Source organism: Musca domestica, unplaced genomic scaffold, assembly GCF_030504385.1.
Source record: "Musca domestica strain aabys unplaced genomic scaffold, Musca_domestica.polishedcontigs.V.1.1 7, whole genome shotgun sequence".
In the NCBI taxonomy this organism is placed as follows: Eukaryota; Metazoa; Arthropoda; class Insecta; order Diptera; family Muscidae; genus Musca; species Musca domestica.
In genome coordinates, this window is record NW_026712383.1 from 26,547,927 (window position 1) to 26,569,175 (window position 21,249).

At 36.9% G+C, this 21,249-nt stretch overlaps 1 protein-coding gene across 1 annotated transcript in view; it reads left to right on the forward strand.

Annotated features, from left to right (window-relative positions):
* The window catches only part of LOC101892303 (protein dissatisfaction), a 69,958-nt gene extending 49,551 nt beyond the window's left edge, over window positions 1-20,407 (forward strand). The window contains exons 4-5 of the mRNA XM_020036895.2: window positions 14,323-15,770; window positions 19,663-20,407. Coding sequence (XP_019892454.2) covers window positions 14,323-15,770; window positions 19,663-20,232 — 2,018 coding nt within the window. The 3' untranslated portion in view covers window positions 20,233-20,407. The remainder of the gene's footprint in view (window positions 1-14,322; window positions 15,771-19,662) is intronic.
* The last annotated feature ends 842 nt before the right edge of the window (window positions 20,408-21,249 follow it).

Below are 21,249 nucleotides of genomic sequence, written 5' to 3' on the forward strand. Positions count from 1 at the left end.
AAAACGAAAGGCTTAAAAACCTAAGTGTTGGCCAAAACATTAATTTAACATTTTCGAATTTATTTACAAAACGATATCTTCTTGTAGAGCAAAAAGGATTCTGGAGGAATGACAAGATGTGAAAATCTTTGGAAAATGTTAAAGAAAACAAGTTTTATGTTACTTTCAGGCGTCAACTCGAAAGAAGGGCAAGGAAATGTGGAAAAAATAGGAAATATTTTCCTTTTTTTGGAGATAATTGATGCAAATAATTTTTTGGTATGCAATGGAAATAGAGATTTCATTTCTTCAGTGACTCCTAGTGAAATTTGATGAAGAATAATTTTGTCTTTGACATTTTCGCCGAAAAATTATGTATAGAGGGAGATTTTGACTTAGAATGGGGACTTGTTAAATCAGAAGGAAAATTATGAAAACAGATAATTTGCACTTGTGGTACATAAATTTCGAATGTAATTTTCTGGAAATCTATAGGACCTAGATATTTATTATATTCTGAGAGTTATAGTGAAATTTTGTGTAGAATATTCTTTTCTTTAACAATTTTTGAATAGAACGATGTTTTATATTACTTTCAGGCTCAAACTCGAAAGAAGTCCATGGAAAAATTGATGAACAAAATTAGGAAATATTTTCGGTTCTTTTTTTGCTACACAGTACAAATAGAGACTTCTTTTCTTTGGTGACTTGTAGTCATATTTGATGAAGAATATTTTTGCCTTTGATACTTTCCTCAAAAAATTAAGTCCAGAGGGAGATTTGGACTCAGAATTGAAACGTGTTAAATTGGAAGGAAAACAACGAAAACACATAATTTGCACTTGTGGTACATAAATTTCGAATGCAAATTTTCTGGAAATCTATAAGGCCTAGTTAAATGGTTTATTCGGAGAGTTGTAATGAAATTTTGTGTAAAATATTCTTTCCTTTGACTACTTTTGCATAAAATGACGTTTTATGTTGCTTTGAGGAGTCAAATCGAAAGAAGGTTGAAAAAATATCAAAAAATCAGGAAATATTTTTGAACTTTTTCGGGAAAATTGATGCAAAAATATCTTTGTTATAAAATGAAAATAGAGATTTCTTTTCTTTGGTGACTTCTAGTGAAATTTGATGAAGAATATTTTTGTATTAGACACTTTCCGAAAAAAAATAAGTATAGAGGGAGATATTTACTTAGTATGGAAACGTGTTGAATTAGAAGGAAAATAACGAAAACACATAATTTGTACTTGTTGCACATAAATTTGGAATGTAATTTTCTGGAAATCTATAAGATCTAGATATCTATTATATTCTGAGAGTTATAGTAAAATTTTGTGTAGAATATTCTTTGCTTTGACAACTTTTGCATAAAATTAAGTTCTATGTTACTTTCAGGCTTCAAATCGAAAGAAGGTCAAAAAAATTAAAAAATAGGGAATATTTTTTTTGGGAAACATTTCTGCCTATATTTTTTCATATACAATCAAAATAGAGATTTCTTTTCCTTAGTGACTTATAGTAAAATTTGATGGAGAATATTTTTGTCTTTGACATTTTTCCAAAAAAAATAAGTCTGGAGGGAGATTTCGACTTAAATTGGAAACTTGTTAAATTAGAAGGAAAATAACGAAAATACAAAATTTTCACTTGTAGTATATAAAATTCGAATGTAATTTTCTTGAAATCTATAAGACCTAGTTAATTATTATATTCTGAGAGTTATAGTGAAATTTTGTGTAGAATATTCTTTCCTTTGACAACTTTTGCATAAAACGCAATTTTATGTTACTTTCAGGCGTAAACTCGAAAGAAGGTCCAAAAAATTTATCAAAAAAATCTGGAAATAATTTTGAATATTTTTTTGGGAAAATTGATGCTAATATTTTTTCTTATACAGAAGAAATAGAGATTACGTTTCTTCGGTGACTTGTAGTGAAATTTGATGAAGACTCATTTTGTTTTTGACACTTTTGCCAAAAAATTAAGTATTAAGAGAGATTTTGATATAGAATGGCAACGTGTTAAATTAAAAGGAAAATAACGAAAACACATAATTTGCATTTGAAATACATAATTTCCAAATGCAATTTTCTTGAAATCGATTAAACCTAGATATATGCTTTATTCTGAAAGTTATAGTGAAATTTTGTGTGGAATATTCTTTTCTTTGACAACTTTGGCATAAAACGAAGTTCTATGATACTTTAAAGCCTCATATCGAAAGATAGTCAAAAAAAAAATTATAAAAAAAATATAGGAATAGGAAATATTTTTGGGTTTTTATTTATTTTTTTTTTTTTTTTGGAAAATTGATGCCAATAATTTTTGATATACAATGGAAATAGAGATTTCTTTTCTTTGGTGACTCTAAATAAAATTTAATGAAGAATATTTTTGTCTTTGACACTTTTGCCACAAAATGAAGTATAAGAAGAGATTTGGACTTAGAATGGAAACGTGTTAAATTACAAGGAAAATAACGAAAACACATAATTTGCACTTATGGTACATAAATTTCGGATGTGATTTTCTTGAAATCGATTAAGCCTAGATATATGGTATATTCTGAGAGTTATAGTAAAATTTTATGTAGAATATTCTTTCTTTTGACAACTTTTGCATAAAATTAAGTTCTATGTTACTTTCAGGCGCCAACTCGAAAGAAGGACGAACAAAACTATCGAAATAATTTTGGATTTTTTTGAAGCATTGATTCTATTATTTTTTTCGTACACAATGGAAATAGAGATTTCTTTTCTTTGATGACTCTTAATGAAATTTACTGACAAAAATTTTTGTCTTTGATACTTTCCCCAAAAAATTAAGTCTAGAGGGTGATTTTTACCCTGAATAGAAACGTGTTAAATTAGAAGGAAAATAACGAAAACACATAGTTTGCACTTGAGGTATATAAATTTCGAATGCAATTTTCTTGAAATCTGGAAGACCTAGTTATATGATTTCTTCTGAGAGTGCTAGTGAAATTTTATGTAGAATATTATTTCCTTTGACAAATTTTGCGTAAAATGAAGTTCTATGTTACTTTCAGGCTCAAACTCGAAAGAAGTCCATGGAAAAATTGATGAACAAAATCAGGAAATATTTTCGGTTCTTTTTTGGGAAACATTGCTACCTATATTTTTTTTGCTACACAGTACAAATAGGGATTACTTTTCTTCGGCGACTTATAGTGAAATTTGATGGAGAACAATTTTGTCTTTGATACTTTCCCCAAAAAATTAAGTCTAGAGGGGGATTTGGATTCAGAATTGAAACGTGAAAAACGTGGAAAATAACAAAAACACATAATTTGCACCTGTGGTACATAAATTTCGAATGAAATTTTCTGGAAATCTATAGGACCTAGATATTTATTATATTCTGAGAGTTATAGTGAAATTTTATGTAGAATATTTATTCTTTTGACAACTTTTGCATAAAACGACGTTTTATGTTACTTTCAGGCGTAAACTCGAAAAAGGCCCAGGAAAAAATGATCAAAAAAATCAGGAATTATTTTTGGGTTTTTATTTTTTGGGAAATTGATGCTAATATTTTTTGATATTCAATGAAAATAGAGATTTATTTTCCTCTCGGATACTAGGTGAAATTTAATGAAGAGCAATTTTGTCTTTGATACTTTCCCAAATAAAACGTAATTTAGACGGAAACGTATTAATTTAGACGGAAAATAAAAAAACACAAAATTTGCACTTGTAGTATAAATTTTTCGAATGTAATTTTCATTAAATCTATAAGACCTAGATATGTGGTATATTCTGAGAGTTATAGTTAAATTTTGTGTAGAATATGTTTTCCTTCGACACTTCTTGTCTAAAATGAAAATTTATGTTGCTTTCAGACATCCAATCAAAAAAAGAAAAAGGAAAAATGGATAAAAAATAGGAAATATTTTCCGTCTATTTTTGGAAATATTGATTCGAACATTTTTAAATAGTCAATGGAAAGATTTCTCTTTTTCGGTGACTCTTAATGAAATTTACTGAAGAGTAATTTTGTCCTTGACACTATTTCAAAGAAATGAAATCTAGATTGAGATTTGTACTCAGAATGGAAACGTGTTAAATTAGAATGAAAATAACGAAAACACATAATTTACACTTGTAGTACTTAAAATTCGAATGTAATTTTCTGGAAATCTATAAGAATTAGATATCTATTATATTCTGAGAGTTATAGTGAAATTTTGTGTAGAATATTCTTTCCTTTGACAAATTTTGCATAAAACGAAGTTTTTTGTTACTTTCAGGCGTCAACTCGAAAAGGCTGAGGAAAAAAATATCAAAAAATAAGGAAAGATTTTCTGTTTTGTCTTGGGAATTTTTTTTATTTCTTCGATATAGAGTGGAAATAAAGATTTCTTTCCTTTGGTGACTTGTAGTCAAATTTGATGAAGAATATTTTTTCCTTTGACATTTTTCCTAAAAAATTAAGTCTAAAGGGAAATTTGGACTCAGAATGGAAACGTGTTAAATCAGAAGGAAAATTATGAAAACAAATAATTTGCACTTGTGGTACATAAATTTCGAATGTAATTTTCTGGAAATCTGTAGGACCTAGTTATATGGTTTATTCTGAAAGTTGTAGTGAAATTTTGTATAGAATATTCTTTCCTTTGACAACTTTTGCATTAAATGAAGTTCTATGTTACTTTCAGGCGTCAACTCCAAAGAAGGCCGAAGAAAATTTGATAAAAAAAATCAGGAAATATTTTCGATTTTTTCTTGGGAATATTTTTTAATTTTTTTTTCGATACAGAGTGGAAATATAGATTTCTTTTCTTCGGTGACTTATATTGAAATTTGGTGAAGAATATTTTTTTCTTTGACATCATCCTTCTAAAAAGATGTTTTGGGGGAGTATTTTGCTTAATTCCTAAAGTACGTTTTTAACCCTTAAATGTCTCTTCTATAAATATGAATTAGGTAAGTTTAGGTAAGATTAGGACTCCTGTCGTCTTCTAGGACCTATAGTAGAATTTTATGATAATTAATTTTGTAGAATATTTTGACTTGCTATGAGTCCGTTTATAAGGAGTTTATAGCCAGTATTTGAAAGAAAGGACTAAAAAAGACCCCTTTGTTAACTCGATTGGGGAGAAATTTTTCAATCAAAATATTCCTCCTATTTTTTTATCTACGTTGTTGCCCTAGCCACAATTTATCCGAAAATCAAAGGATTCCAAGGAATCTTGATCCGAAAAAAACTTCCAGCAAAAATTTGTAGAGGGTGTGGAACTTGTACTCTCTATTCAGGTTACTTTGCAATGTAAGCTTCCTAAACACATGTGTCTTCTATTTTTAGCTCCACTTTCATAATCTTCTGGATTTTCCCTATAATTCCGGAAAATATCGAATTTTTGTTGATCAGTGTAATCAGTGATGGATTCTTGTTGTAATCTCTTTTCATTTAAAAAAAAAAAAAAATGCATTCCTTATCTCTCAAAATAACCTACATTTTGTTGTTATTCTTTTAAAACAAAAATCCAAAAAAAAAATTAAGTTCCATTTAAAACAGCATCCAGTAAAGATCCAGATTTTTTTCGTTCGAAATAGTCCCAAAAAAATGTTGTCTTTTCAAACTTTGTGGAGCATTTGCATTTGGGTTTTAAATTTCCTGCAAACCGCCCAAGGACTGGGATATTGTGACTTAAATACCACCACAGATCCAAACTGCATGCCCTTAAAGCTAATACACCAATCCATGGATGCCAGTGTGGACCCTTGCGTGGATTTCTATGGATATGCTTGCAACAATTGGCCCCATACCCATCAAAGCATGGCCGAATTGCTGGATGATCAGATGAATCGGAAACTGATTGCTATCATGGAAGATATGAGTGAGGAAAGGCTGCGTACGGATTACTTCAAAAAAAACCTATGTTTATTATCAGTCTTGTTTGGGGGCAAAGAACGATGGTGATCTTCGAGGTTATCTCGACATCATCAGGCCGGGAACAAATTTGGAATGGCCAATTTTGGTGAATTCAGGAAACGTTAATGCATCCCAGTGGCCGGCTAAGAGATTTGATTTTTTGCAGTTACTCGCCGAGCTGTTGGATAATGGAATTAACAATTTGTTGCTACAGTTCCAGTTCACCGTGGCGCCCGACTCATCTGTGGATCTTTTGATAATGCCCTCGGATGCGGCACGGCTAATGGAAGAAGAAATGCTTGATATCCTGCAGAGAATTGGTGTGGCAGCCAATGGCATATTTTATTTGACCGAAAGGATTTTGGCAATTCAAAGAATTGTTTTTAATCCTTCAATGGAATTCTATGGCCATGATGAGATGGATGTTTCAGATGATGAGCTGCAATCGCGTTATCCCCATCTACAGGCTCTGTTGGAGAGTTCAACGTTGATAAGTCACGGAAAATTGAAAAAAATCCATTTGAAAAATTTCAAATATTTGGATTTTTTCCTAAATCGCCAATGGAATTCAAGGGAAAAGGAGGACTTATGTAACTATATAATGATCCTGATGTTGAGACAGTTTCAAAGGGATCGAAAATCGCTGGGCCACACCCGAATGGATTGCATGCGGGAGGTTAGAAACAAACTCGATTTGGCCACAAATTTGCTCTACTATGACTACTATCGGCCTGAGGAGTTACAGCGGAATGGTGATTTTCAGGAAATGTTTCGTCAATTGTGTATGCTGCTGCGGCAGGTGGATCGCCGCAATCCTCCGAAAAAATGGCAAAAATCGCATAACTGCGCCTTGTTGTCCCTAAATGTGGGAAATTTTCCGAAAAGTTTTCGTAACTCACAGCTGCGGGCATTATTTTCCGACATCGCTGAACTGAATCGTAGCAATTTTTATCAAAACTATCTGCACTTGTACCGCCACAAATTCCTCAAATCCATTGAAGGTGGCAGGTTGGGCTATCACATCATGGACTTGAATGAGTATCTGACCCGGCCATTGTTTAGCGAGGAACGGAATATATTGGTCATTCCCCTGGGCATGGTCCAGCCACCAATGTATCACAAAGAATACGATGCGATATTTAAACTCTCCTATCTGGGTTTTCATTTGGCCCGTCATTTTTGGAATACCGAATGCCATGGTCGTCGTCTGATTGCAGATGATAATGAGTTCGTTGCCACACCCATTGCCAGGGATTGTGCCAAGAATGTGGGAGCTGCCATCTTAGCCTATTTTACCTATGCCTTCTTTCATGCCAAACAATGGTCGGGCAATTTTACCGACATTTCGTGGAAGCAATTATTTTTCCTCAATCTCTCGCAAACATTTTGCATGGGCTCGGGTGCCAATGCCAGATTGAGACGGGAAAATGGAAAACTTTTGAGACTGATTGCTGGGAAAATTCCATTTTTCAACGAAGCCTTTAGTTGTGGCGAAATGGAGGATAGTTTAAATCGCTTGCAAAAATGTTAAAATATTTTTTTTTTCTTGAAAATAAAGACTGAACTTAGAAATTAAAAAAAAACTATTTTTAAAAAATTCGGAAATTTTCAAAAAATAAATAAAAATAAAAAACAGAATCCCTAAAAATCTAGTCAATATTCTCTGTCATAGACTGAAGTTCCCATTAGGAACTTCAAATACAAAATTGGAAACAATTCCGGTGAATAATGTCCCTAAAATCATGAAAATACCGAATATAGGGAGGTACCTTTATATGAGGGCTATATGAAGTCCTGGACCTGCACAGACAATTTTCTGCCACAGGCTGTAGTACGCAATAAGAACTTTAAATACCAAATTTGTGAATAATGACCCTAAAATCATCAAAATACCGAATATAGGGAGGTATTGATATATGGAGGCTATACGAAGGTGTGGACCTGCACAGATAATTTACTGTCACAGGCTCTAGTATTAATTACGATATTCAAATATCGAATTTAAAACAATTCTGGTGAATAATGTCCCTAAAATCATGAAAATACCGAATATCGGGAGGTAACGTTGTATGGGGGCTATACGAAGACGTGGACCTGCATAGACAATATTTTGTCCTAGGCTGTAGTATTCATTACAAACTTCAAATACGAAGTTGGAAACGATTCCGGTGAAAAATTTCCCTAAAATCATTAAAATACCGAATATAGGGAGGTACCGATATATGGAGGCTCTACGAAGATGTGGACCTGCACAGATAATTTTCTGTCACAGGCTCTAGTATTAATTATAATATTCAAATATCAAATTTGAATCAATTCTGGTGAATAATGTCCCTAAAATCATGAAAATACCGAATATCGGGAGGTACCGATATAAGGGGGCTCTGCGAAGACGTGGACCTGCATGGTCAATTTTCTGCCATAAACTGAAGTTCCCATTAGGAACTTCAAATACGAAATTTGAATAAATTCTGGTGAATAATGTCCCTAAAATCATGAAAATACCGAATATCGGGAGGTACCGATATAAGGGGGCTCTGCGAAGACGTGGACCTACACAGACAATTTTCTGCCTTAGGTTGTGGCATCCATTACGAACTTCAAATACCAAATTTGAAACAATTCCGGTGATTAATGTCGCTAAAATCATCAAAATACTGAATATCGGGAGGTACCGATACGGGCGGGCTATTCGAATACCTGGACCTGCATAGACAATTTTATGTCATAGGTTGTAGTATCCATTACGAACTTCAAATACGAAATTTGAAACCAGTCCGGTGGAAAATACCGAATATAGGGAGGTACCGTTATATGGGGGCTATACCTAAAATGGGACCTATATAGCCTATTTTAAATACCAAAAGTCCTGCAAACCATACACACATTTGAGTAAAATTTTATCAATCTACCTCAATTCGTTCTGAAGCTAGAGCGATTTCCACAGACGGAAGGGTCAAAGACCATTCTTTAAATTGCTAAAATCCTTTCGGTCAAATAAAAAATCCCATTGGAATCCACACCAATTCTCTGGAGCAGATCGAGCATTTCTTCTTCCACTAGCCGAGTAACATCCGAGGGCATTATCGAAAGATTCACAGAAGTGTTGGGCGCCATTGTGAGCTGGAAATGTAGTAACGAATCGATAATTCCATTCTCTCATGCGGGCACTGGGTTGCGTTAATGTTTTCGGAATTCTCGGCTTCTCGGCTTGATGATGACGAGATAGCCTCGAAGATCACCACCTTGCCAGTTTGTCCCCAAAGAAGTAAAGAATCGTTGATTCCATTATCCAACAGCTCAGCGAGTAACTGCAAAAAATCAAATCCCTCAGCCGACCACTGGGATGCATTAATGTTTCCTGAATTCAACAAAATTGGCCATTCCAAATCTATTCCCGGCCTGATGATGTCGAGATAACCTCGAAGATCACCATCGTTCCTTGCCCCCCCAAACAAGACTGATAATAAACATAGGTTTCGTTTTGAAGAAATCCGCATGCAGCCTCTCCTCACTCATATCTTCCATGATAGCCATCAGTTTCCGATTCATCTGATCATCCAGCAAATCGGACATGCTTTGATGGGTATTTCTTCTTCCATTAGCCTAGCAGCATCCGAGGGCATTATCAAAATAGCCACAGATGTGTCGGGCGCCACGGTGAACTGGAATTGTAGGAACCAGTCGACGATTCCATTATCCAACAGCTCAGCGAGTAACTGCAAAAAATCAAATCTGTCAGCCGGCCACTGGGTAGCATTAACGTTTCCTGAATTCACCAAAATTGGCAATTCCAAATTTTTGTTCCCGGTCTGATGATGTCGAGATAACCTCGAAGATCACCATCGTTCTTTGCCCCCAAACAAGACTGATAATAAACATAGGTTTCGTTTTGAAGAAATCCGTACGCAGCCTCTCCTCACTCATGTCTTCCATGATAGCAATCAGTTTCCGATTCATCTGATCATCCAGCAAATCGGCCATGCTTTGATGGGTATGGGACCAATTGTTGCAAGCATAACCATGGAAATTCACACAGGGGTCCACACTGGCATCCATGGACTGTTGTATTAGCTTTAAGGGAGTACAGTTTGGATTTGTGGTGGTATTTAGGTCACAATATCCCAGTCCATGGGCGGTTATCAGGAAATTTAAAACCAATATGCAAATGCTCCACAAATTTTGAAAAGACAAAATTTTTTTTGGGAATATTTCGAAAAAAATTTGGATCTTTACTGGATGCTGTTTAAAATGGAATTTAATTTGTTTTTCGGTTTGGGTTTCAAAAGAATAACCACGAAATTTAGGTTCTTTTAGGAGATAAGGAATGCATTTTCTTGTTTTTTTTTTTTTGGAAATGAAAAGAGATTACAACAACAATTTATCACTGATTACACAGTGCGACAAAAATTCAAAATCTTTCCGAAATTATAGGGAAAATCCAGATGATTATGAAAGTGGAGCTAAAAATAGGAGACACACGTGTTTGGGAAGCTTAGATTGCGAAGTAACCTGAATAGATGGGACAAGTTCCATCCCCAATACAACTTCTTGCGGGAATTTTCGAATTTAAGATTTTTTGGTATCCCTTGATTTTCGGATAAATTGTGGCTATGGCAACAAGGAAGAAAAAAATAAGAGGAATATTTTGGTTGAAAAATTACTCCCCCAAACGAGTCAACAAAAGGGGTCTTTTTTAGTCCTTTTTTTCAAATAATCGATATAAACTCCTTGTAAGCGGAATTATAGCAAGTGAAATATTCTACAAAATTATTTATCATAACATTCTACTATAGGTCCTAGAAGGCGATAAGAGTCTTAATCTTAGCTAAACTTAACTAATTCGTATTTTTTGAAGAGATATTTTTGGGTTAATGACGTATTGTACAGAGTTTTGGCAAAATACTCCCCCAAAACATCTTTTTAGAAGGTTGATGTCAAAGAAAAAAATATTCTCCACCAAATTTAATTATAAGTCATCATAGGAAAGAAAACTATATTTCCACTCTATATCCAAAAAAAAAAAAAAAATAAATAAAAATTGTTGAAAAAAAGTAGAAAATATTTCTTGATTTTGTTGATCAATTTTTCTTCCGCCTTCTTTTGACTTGGCCCTTCAAAGTAACATAGAACTTCATTTTATGCAAAAGTTGTCAAAGGAAAGAATATTCTACACAAAATTTCACTATAACTTTCAGAATAAAGCGTATACCTAGGTTTAATCGATTTCAAGAAAAATACATTCAAATTGTATATACTAGAAGTGCAAATTACTCGTGAGCTAAACATATCGCAATATTCCATTCGGCAAATATTGAAAAATGAGCTCAGGGTAAAGCCATTGAAGTTCGAAATTCCAAAATGTGCAAGAACTTACACCGCAACAGAAAGAAAATAGACTCAAAAGAGCTAAAGGGTTGCTTCGCTTGGCCGAGTGCCGAGTGGTTAAGTGCCGAATTTGGTTTTCTCCGTCTGCGATGAGAAAACATTCGTTGTCCTGCAGTTTGTAAACAAACAAAATGATAGTTTTTACTTGCCAAAGAGGTTAGCTGAAAATGTGCACCTTCGTTTGGCCACCAGAACTCAAGCGCCGACCATGGTGATGGTGTGGGCCGCCATAACAGCCGATGGTCTCTCTCCGCTCGTATTAATAGACCGTGGCATTAGAATAAATGCCGAATATTATCGCGAAAATATTCTGGAGGGTTTATTAAAGCCTTGGGCACGTAAACATTTTGGCGGCAGACCGTGGCATTAGAATAAATACCGAATATTATCGCGAAAATATTCTGGAGGATGTATGCCTTGGGCACGCAAAAATTTTGGCCGCAGAGCTTGGACATTCCAACAGGACTCAGCCACTCAGAACGCGCCACCCAAGAATGGTTACGAAATGAGGTTCCTCGCTTCATTTCCAGCACACAATGGCCACCAAAATCTGCGGATACCAATCTGTTGGACTATTGTGTAGGGAATATTTTGGAAAGCAAGGTTGGTACTAAAAAATACCAAAGTGTCGATCACCCCATGCATGCACTTCGCCGGGAATGGGCTAGAATACTGCAGAGCAAAATTCGGGTAGCGTGTGACGGTTTCATTGGTCATAATTCGTTTGAAGGTCATAATTCATGTCAAAGGTGAACAATTCGAAAAAAATCAAAACTTATTCTAAAATTTCCGATATTTTTTCGCTTTCATTCAATAAAATTTAAATAAAAATTGTAAAAAATTATGGCGTTTGACTTTGTTGCAGATTTTGTATATCGCCCTGTACATATCTGTATCTCACCCACAAAGGGTCATAATTTTCAATACTTTTATCTGTCATAACTTGAGAAACAGGTCAGCGATTCTTTACAATTTGCTGTATCTAAATATTTCTCTCCACCAGAATCTTGGGATGAATACGGATTTTATGATTAAGTTTATATCGTATATCGTATTAATATCGTATTTATTTAGGTCCCATATGAAATGGACAATATTGGCCCATTTCTTCAGAACCCACTCCATAGAAGGTCAAGAGTTTGAATAATTATAACAGAAGTCAAAATATATTTAAATATGATGAAACATATATATGGAAGCTATAACTATATCTGCCGGGGCTTGAGATTTCCTCTTCTGTGGTATGTCCAACACCGGGTACACAATCCATATTTTTTCCAAATTTTATAACTTTAATAAGTAGCCGGCCTTCGATATTAAAATCAATGTCAATATCCATTACAAATATTGTATCCCAATGGCTTCTAAGATTTTAAGGTTAGGCTTCCGCCTAATCTGAATCCAAAAATCGGTCTTGAAAAATTTTACGAATTAGGGGTTCTGTAAAAATGTATAAACGTCTGTTCTATTTGCTGGTCACTTATCAAGTGATGCGTTTCGTTTCAAATTTGGTATTTGAAGTTCGAAAGGGATACTACAGCCTAAGACAGAAAATTGTCTGTGCAGGTCTACGTCTTCATATAGCCCCCATATAACGGTACCTCCCGATATTCGGTATTTTGATGATTTTAGCGACATTATTCACCGGAATTGTTTTAAATTTGGTATTTCAAGTTCGTGATGGATACTAGAGCCTGAGACAGAAAATTGTCTGTGCAGGTCTACGTCTTCATATAGCCTCCATATAAGGGTACCTCCCGAAATTCGGTATTTTGATGATTTTAGCGACATTATTAATCGGAATTGTTTTAAATTTGGCATTTGAAGTTCGAAATGGATAGCACAGCCGAAGACAAAAAATTGTCTATGCAGGTCCAGGTCTTCGTATGGGACCCATATATCAGTACCTCCCTATATTCGGTATTTTGATGATTTTATCGTCATTATTCACCGGAATTGTTTCAAATTACGTATTTAAAATTCGTAATGGGATCTACAGTCTGTGACAGAAAATTGTCTATGCAGGTTTGAAAAAGTTCCGTTCCCAAAATATTCTTTCCCATCTCCAATAAGGTATACCAATGACTTCTAAGGTTCTTCCGCGTAATTCCTAATTTCCCAGGATTTGGAGCATAAAATCTGCATCTTGGATATTAAAAATTTCCTTTCTTGAAATCTTCTTTCCCATTTTCAAAAGTACCCAAATGACTTCTAAGATTTTGAGGTTAGCCTTCTACCTAATTCCTTTCATCCTTTGACAGAACTTGTTTCCGGCATTCCATTAAGGCGATGGAAAAAATCTTACTTTTTCAATCAAGGATAAAATTAAAAAGTTTCCCTTCCAGCCAAATATTTGCATAGACACAAAATTGTCATCAGTTACCCCCCCCACCCTTTTCCCCCTTTTCAACCTCTGAACATGTCTGGCAAGAGCAAACATTTGCCCAAGTTAGATGCAAATTTGAAACTTAAAAGCAAAAGTGGCAAAGAGTGGAAATGGCGAGAGGGCAAGAGGGGGGTGGGGGGTGTACTTAACCAAGTATACAGCGGAAAATCAAAAACTCAAACCTCAGCGCCATTTTGTTTTCCTTTTTTTTGCTCTGAGAAGGCAACGATTTTGTGTCTTTACAGCAGGTCCTTTGTGTGAACTTTCTCCGCCTTTGCTTGGCGCCAGAATGTGGGTGTGTTTGTCTCCATGGTTTTGTTGCGCAAAGTCAGCAGCAGTAAATGAATCAACCCTCTTGGATTTTTTCAAATCAGAGGAGTATTAGAAAGAGGTTTAGGGGGGGATGGGGGAGGGGGAATTGTGTAAAGAAAACCAAATTCCTTGAAAACTTTGTCAGTTTCCATTCAAGCATAAAATTGTAATTATAAGCTGTTTTTTTTGTGGCGGAATCGTGGAGAGGTGGGGTTTTGGTTAAAAATTTTGGAAACGATTTGGGATTTGAGAATCAAAGTTAATTTGAAAATAATGATAAGATGTTGAGAAATTAACATATGTTGGGGAGAATGTGAAGTTTTGAATAATCCGTTTCCTTCCTTCCTTCCTTCCAGCGGTTCAACATGAGCGGGGCCCCCGAAAACCCAAACTCCATCCCCAGTTGCATCAGCATCCGGCAGCCCATCATCATCACCATCATCATGGCCATCATCATTTGAATGGTTTGACTGGCCATCCCCATGCTGCCTATCATCCACATGCCGGACACCTGCCCGTCTCCCTGGTGACCAATGTATCGGCCTCGTTTAATTACACCTCGCACATATCCACCCATCATCCTGGAGGTTTTCATCATTCGGCCAGCCATCCCACGGCATTTCATCATCCTGGCCATGCGGCGGCGGCGGCGGCAAATGGTGGCCATGCCATACCACCACCCCCCTTACCCTTTCCACCCCACCTGCTGCCGCACATGCATCACAATCTCATTGCCGAGGCCACCAGTAAGTTGCCCGGCTTGACAGCGGCCACAGCCAGTGCAGCGGTAAGTTTGAGTGGTGGCAATGCGCCGACTTCTGGGCAATCCTCCCTCCCAGTGGCCACCTATGATCTAACCAATAACAGTCGTGGAGAAGCCTCTTCGGCGGGCAGCAATGGGGCGGCCAGTAGTACCACCAGCCTTGAATTCTACAGCAAGGCTGCCATGGTCCACAGCTATTCGTCGCCATCACCCACGGCCTCCATACAATCGATTTCCTCGGTGGGTGGCAGGTCATCGTTGCATTCCGAGTCGCCGCGAGTCAATGTGGAAACTGAAACTCCATCGGCAACACCACCACCACTGTCGCCGGGCTATATTTCACAGGGCCAGCCGGAGGAGCCATTGTCGCCCGGGGACACAACAACAAACCATACCAACACCTCCGATTCGCCCATAACATTGAATAGTTTGCCACAGAGTCTTGGTAGTCGGAGTAGCAGTAATTCCAGCAACAATAACAACAACAACAATAACAACAACTCATCCTTCAGCAATCGCAATTTAAGTTTACATCAAATGCATTTAAGCCACAACAACAACGATAGCAACAACAACAATAACCCCAATGGGGCTGGGGCCAGCTCACGAGCTTCTTCGCCAGCCTCGAATGCCAGGAACAGCTCACCCATACACCTGACGGCATTTACCCAAATACGACCATCCTCGAATAACACCAACACCACCAGCACACCTCCCATGCAGCCTGGCAGCATGCATACGGGCCCAAGCTCCACCCATCATCATCAAGCTGCCGCCGCATTGTATGCAGCTCGCCAAAACGGTTTCATCGAATTGCTCTTAAGTCCTGACAAATGTCAGGAAATCATTCAGTATCAAATGCATAATTCCATTGTCTTCCCACCATTGCCACAGCAATTAATTGGCCTCGATTCGCGTCTCATGTCGTGGGAAATGTTGCAGGAGACGACAGCGCGTCTGCTCTTCATGGCCGTGCGTTGGGTTAAGTGTCTGATGCCATTTCAAACTTTGTCACGCCAGGATCAAATCCTATTGTTGCAGGTAAGGTAAAATTTGTAATAGAATAATTGTGGGGGAGGGAGGTAGGTACCAGAAGAAATGGTCCGATCTCCACCATATTTATAACAGATTTTGGGTTGAAGGAAATATTCAGATGTGCTAAGTTTGAATGGAATCGGATGTTAATTTCGTGTTTTTTGAGCTTCGTTGATATTCAAAATTTTGACCCTTTGTGGGGGAGGTACCAGAAGGGGTTCGCTGTTATACAGATCATGTGTTAGTAGAAATAATGGGATGTGTGAAATATGAAGAGAACCGGATGCTTTTTTCGGATTTTATGCTTCGTTTTGGCTATTCAAAGCTTTGACCCTTTGTGGGGGAGGTACCAGAAGAAAGTGTCCGATCTCCACCATATTTATAACAGATCTTGTGTTGATAAAAATATTGAGATTTGCCAAACCTGAATGGAATCGGAAGGTTATTTCACGTTTTCTGAGCTTCATGGATATTCAAAATTTTGACCCTTTGTGGGAGAGGTACCAGAAGGGGTTCGCAGATATATTCCATCTTCACACCAGACTTTCGGTTAGTAGAAATAATGGGATGTGTGAAATATGAAGAGAACCGGATGCCTATTTTGGATTTTAGGCTTCGTTTTAGTTATTCAAAATTTTGACCCTATTTGGGGAGGTACCAGAAGGAATGGTCCGACCTCTAACATCTTTAAAACAGATCTTGTGTTGATAGAAATATTGAGATTTGCCAAGTCTGAATGGAATCGGATGTTAATTTCCGGTTCTATGAGCTTCAAGGTTATTCAAAATTTTGACCCCTTGTGGGGGAGGTACCAGAAGGAATGGTCCGATCTCCACCATATTTATAACGGATCTAGTGTTGATGGAAATATTGAGATGTACCAAGTCTGAATGGAATCGGATGATAATTTCCCGTTCTATAAGCTTCAAGGATATTCAAAATTTTGACCCTTTGTGGGGGAGGTACCAGAAGGTGTAGACCGATATTTTCCATCTTCACACCAGACCTTGGGTTAATAATAATATTGTGATTTGCGTAATTTGAAAACAATCGGACACTTATATCTTACATTTTGTGAGAGTTATAATTATTCAAAATTTTAACCCTTTGTGTGGGAGGTACTTGATGGAGTGGACCGATATTGTCCATTGTCCGCACGTGACATAGAACTGATGCAAATATGAGGATGTGCAAAGTTGGAGCACAATCACATTGTCCATTCTCTTTCTGTGCAGTAAAATATTTTCTATGAAAATATCAAGCTTTTGTGGGGGAGCTACCAGAAGTAGCGGGCCGATATATTCCATATTCATAGCAGACCTTGGGTTAATTGAAATATTGTGATCTGTGTAATTTGAAGATAATCGGAAATTTACATCACATTTTGTGAGAGTTATAATTATTCAAAATTTTGACCCATTGTGGGGGAGGTACTTGATGGAGTGGACCGGTATTGTCCGTTTGAGCACCTAGCATAGCACTGACCCAAAAATTAGGATTTGCAAAGTTGGTGCAAAATCGTAATATACTTTCTCTTTCTGTGCAGTAAAATATTTTCTTTGAAAACAGTGACATTTTGTGGGGGAGCTACCAGAAGGAGTGTATCGATATTGCCCATCTCCAAACTCGATCTAAGGTTGATAAAAAAAAAAAAAAATATTACGATGTAACAAGTTTGGACCGTTTCGGATACTCCCTTCAAGAGTTATTGTACGCACCAGCCAGTCAGACAGACAGACATCGCTAGATCGACTCCAATTGTCCTAAAACGGATTTGGTCCAAAGAGACCTTGGGCCTAGGTCGGGTCGAAATTTGAATACCCTCCACCATTTGCAACGAATTTGGCAAATTTCAAAAAAAAAAAAAAAAAAAAAAAAAAAACGTTAAAAATTCTGTTAAAATCTTAAAAATACCGAATATAGCCGTTATATTAGGGTCTACAGGGTGAGATAAAAAAAATCTGCAAAAAGTCAAAAGCTATAATTTTTACATTTTTTTGTTTTTAATTTTTATTGAATGAAAGCAAAAAATATCGGAAATAGCATCAGATTTTAGAATAAGTTTAGATTTGTTCGAATTGGTCACCTTGGGCACGAATTATGGCCTTCAAATGGCCAATGAAAACGTCACACGCTGCCCGAATGCGGTATTTTTGGCCCACTTCCCGGCAAAGCGCTTGCTTGAGGTGATCGACACTTTGGCCCATTTTTAGTGGCAACCTTGCTTTCCAAAATACTCCAGACACAATAGTCCAACGGATTGGTATCCGGAGATTTTCGTGGCCATTGTGCGCGGGAAATGAAGAGAGGAACCTCATTTTATAACCAATTTTTGGGTGGCGCGTGCTGAGTGTGCTGAGTCCTGTTGGAATGTCTAAGATCTGCGGCCAAAATGTTTACGTGCCCAAGGCTTTAATAAATCCTCCAGAATATTTTCGCGATAATATTCGGCATTTATTCTGATGCCACGGTCTGCAGCCAAAATGTTTACGTGCCCAAGGCTTTAATATACCCTCCAGAATATTTTCGCGATAATATTCGGCCTTTTTTTCTGATGCCACGGTCTGCGGCAAAAATTTTTACGTGACCAAGGCTTTAATACACCCTCCAGAATATTATTTTTGCTATAAAATTTATTCTGATGCCACGGTCTGCGGCCAAAATATTTGCATGCCCAAGGCTTTAATACACCCACCAGAATATTTTCGCGATAATATTCGGCATTTATTCTGATGCCACGGTCTGCGGCCAAAATGTTTACGTGCCCAAGGTTTTATTACACCCTCCAGAATATTTTCGCTAAAATATTCGACATTCATTCTGATGCCATGGGCGATTAATACGAGCGGAGAGCCATCATCGGCTGTTATGGCAGCCCACACCATCACCATGGCCGGCGCTTCAGTTCTGGAATCTGGTGGCCAACCGAAGGTGCACATTTTCAGCTGAACTCTTTGGCAGGTTAACCCGATCATTTTCTCATCGGAGACGGAGAAAACCAAATTCGGCGCTTCACCACTTTCGGCCAAGCGAAGCAACTCTTTAGCTCTTTTGAGTCAATTTTCTTTCTGTTGCGGTGTAAGTTCTTGCACTTTTTGGAATTTCAATGGCTTTACCCCGAGCTCATTTTCCAATATTTGCCGAATGGCATATTGCGATATGTTCGGCTCACGAGCCATTTTCGGCCACTGCAACGCGGGTTTTGATCAAGTAGCTTTTTTAATTTTCGAATCATTTCTGCTGATGTTGCTGTATTCTTCCGTTCACTTCCTTGACGTCGGGCTACGCTAACAGTATCGAGCGGTAACGAGCGATAGTACGAGATCCAAAAGATTTATTCACATTTAAATGCTAAAGAGCTCTAGCGATAGCCACTTGTGGTTCTCCAGCCAAATATAAAGAAATCTCACTACCCCGCTTGAATTCCCGCCACGAATAACTTTTTTTCTGGAAAATTCTCCCCAAAATGCCTTTGTCCGCCTGTAAACAATATTATCAGCTGTCACTGGAATAATTTTAACAACTGTCGGACGAGTGGCTTAGAAATGACAGCAGCCTGGAGTTGCTGGCAGTTTTTTCATCTCAACGTCTGTTCTATTTGCCGGTCACGTAGCAATTGAGGCGATTACTTTATCATATCTTCTCTCTAACCTACAATCGATTTTTTTTATAAATACATGGTATTGTGTTTTTTCGTATTAAACTATAAATTCCGCTCTTTTCTTAATTTGTAACTTATTTATAAAAAAAAAATCCGATACCTTACTTCCCAACTACCATCTTTTCAATTTCAAAATTTTTTACTTTTTTTTTTTTTTTTCCAATTTTTGCCCTTTTTTTAATCAAATTTATTTTTCCCTCTCTCTCTCTCTCTCTCTCTCTCTCTCTCTCTTTGCAGGAATCGTGGAAAGAGTTATTCCTGCTCAATCTGGCCCAATGGATAACACCTTTGGATTTAAATCCAATTTTCGAATCGGCCATGATCAAGGAACGTTTGCCACAAGACGAAACCACAGACATGGAGATGAAAACAATCCAAGAGATCCTACTGCGTTTCCGACAAATCGCCCCCGATGGCAGTGAAGTTGGCTGCATGAAGGCCATCGCTTTGTTTACACCCGAAGTTGCAGGGTTGTGTGACATACAACCCGTTGAAATGCTACAAGATCAAGCTCAATGTATACTCTCCGATCATGTACGTATTCGTTATCCACGACAAGCAACACGATTTGGTCGTCTTTTGTTGCTCTTGCCCTCGTTGCGTTCCATACGAGCGTGTACAATTGAGAGTCTGTTCTTTAAAGAGACAATTGGAAATGTACCCATTGCAAGGTTACTCAGAGATATGTACACCATGGAACCGGCTACACCTGTGGTGGCGCCAACGGCTCTAAGGACACCAGCAGCGGCATCGGAGAACACAAACTCAGCAGGAGAACACCACCAGCACCAGCAGCAGGAGAAATAAATGAGATGATAAATCGAGAATAATTATTGGAAATTAGGACTTTAACAATATTTAGAGCGTATGAAGTTATAAAAGTTAATGAATAAATAAATGTAGAAATTAAGATGTTATCGAAAATTTAAGTTTTTGAAAATTTGGTTGTAAAAAAAATATATTAAAAAAATACTATAAATGTGTTCCATAAATATTAAAAAAAAAAAAATAATTGCGTTTTTGTTTTTACTTCACATTTCTGGGAAGGGGAAATTCCTTTAGGTAATTTGGGTACTTATCCTATGTAGAGGCTTTTTTATTCCCTGTTCGAAATTCCCCGTTGCCAGTAAAGAAAGTCTTAAAGTCGAGCGGGGCCGACTTTATGATACCCTACTCCACTTTGCTAATTTAGTAGAGCTCCGCATAAGAATTAAAAGTTTTTATGGGAGAATTCAATCATACACCCTATGATTATAATTCTAATTTAAAGTTCAAAGGAATAAATATGCCGAAGCATTTGTATCTTTTAAATTCGGACTTGTATTGCCCATTTGGTGCACAATTAATTTAAAATCGGATAAAGATATATATGGGAGCTAACCGATCTCGATAAAATTTGGCAAATATATTTCTGAGCTGTATTTGATATATTTCCCTGAATATCATTGTTACGGAGTGCATATTACGGCTGTGGGTAACAAATATAACAAATCGGATGAACAGTATATATGGGAGCTATAGCTATATCTGAACCGATCTTCACCATATTTGGCATACTAGCTTCTAGACTCAAATCGGTCGCATGTGCCAAATTCCATCCCATTTGGGCAAATATTACACGTTTGGTGTACAATAAATGGTAAATCGGACGAAGTTATATATGGGAGCTATATCCAAATCTGAACCGATCTCGATAAAATTTAGCAAAGGTATTTCTGAGCTGTATTTGATATATTTCCCCAAATATTGTTGTTACAGAGTGCATATTACGGCTGCGGAGGACAAAAATAACAAATCGGACGAACAATATATATGGGAGCTATA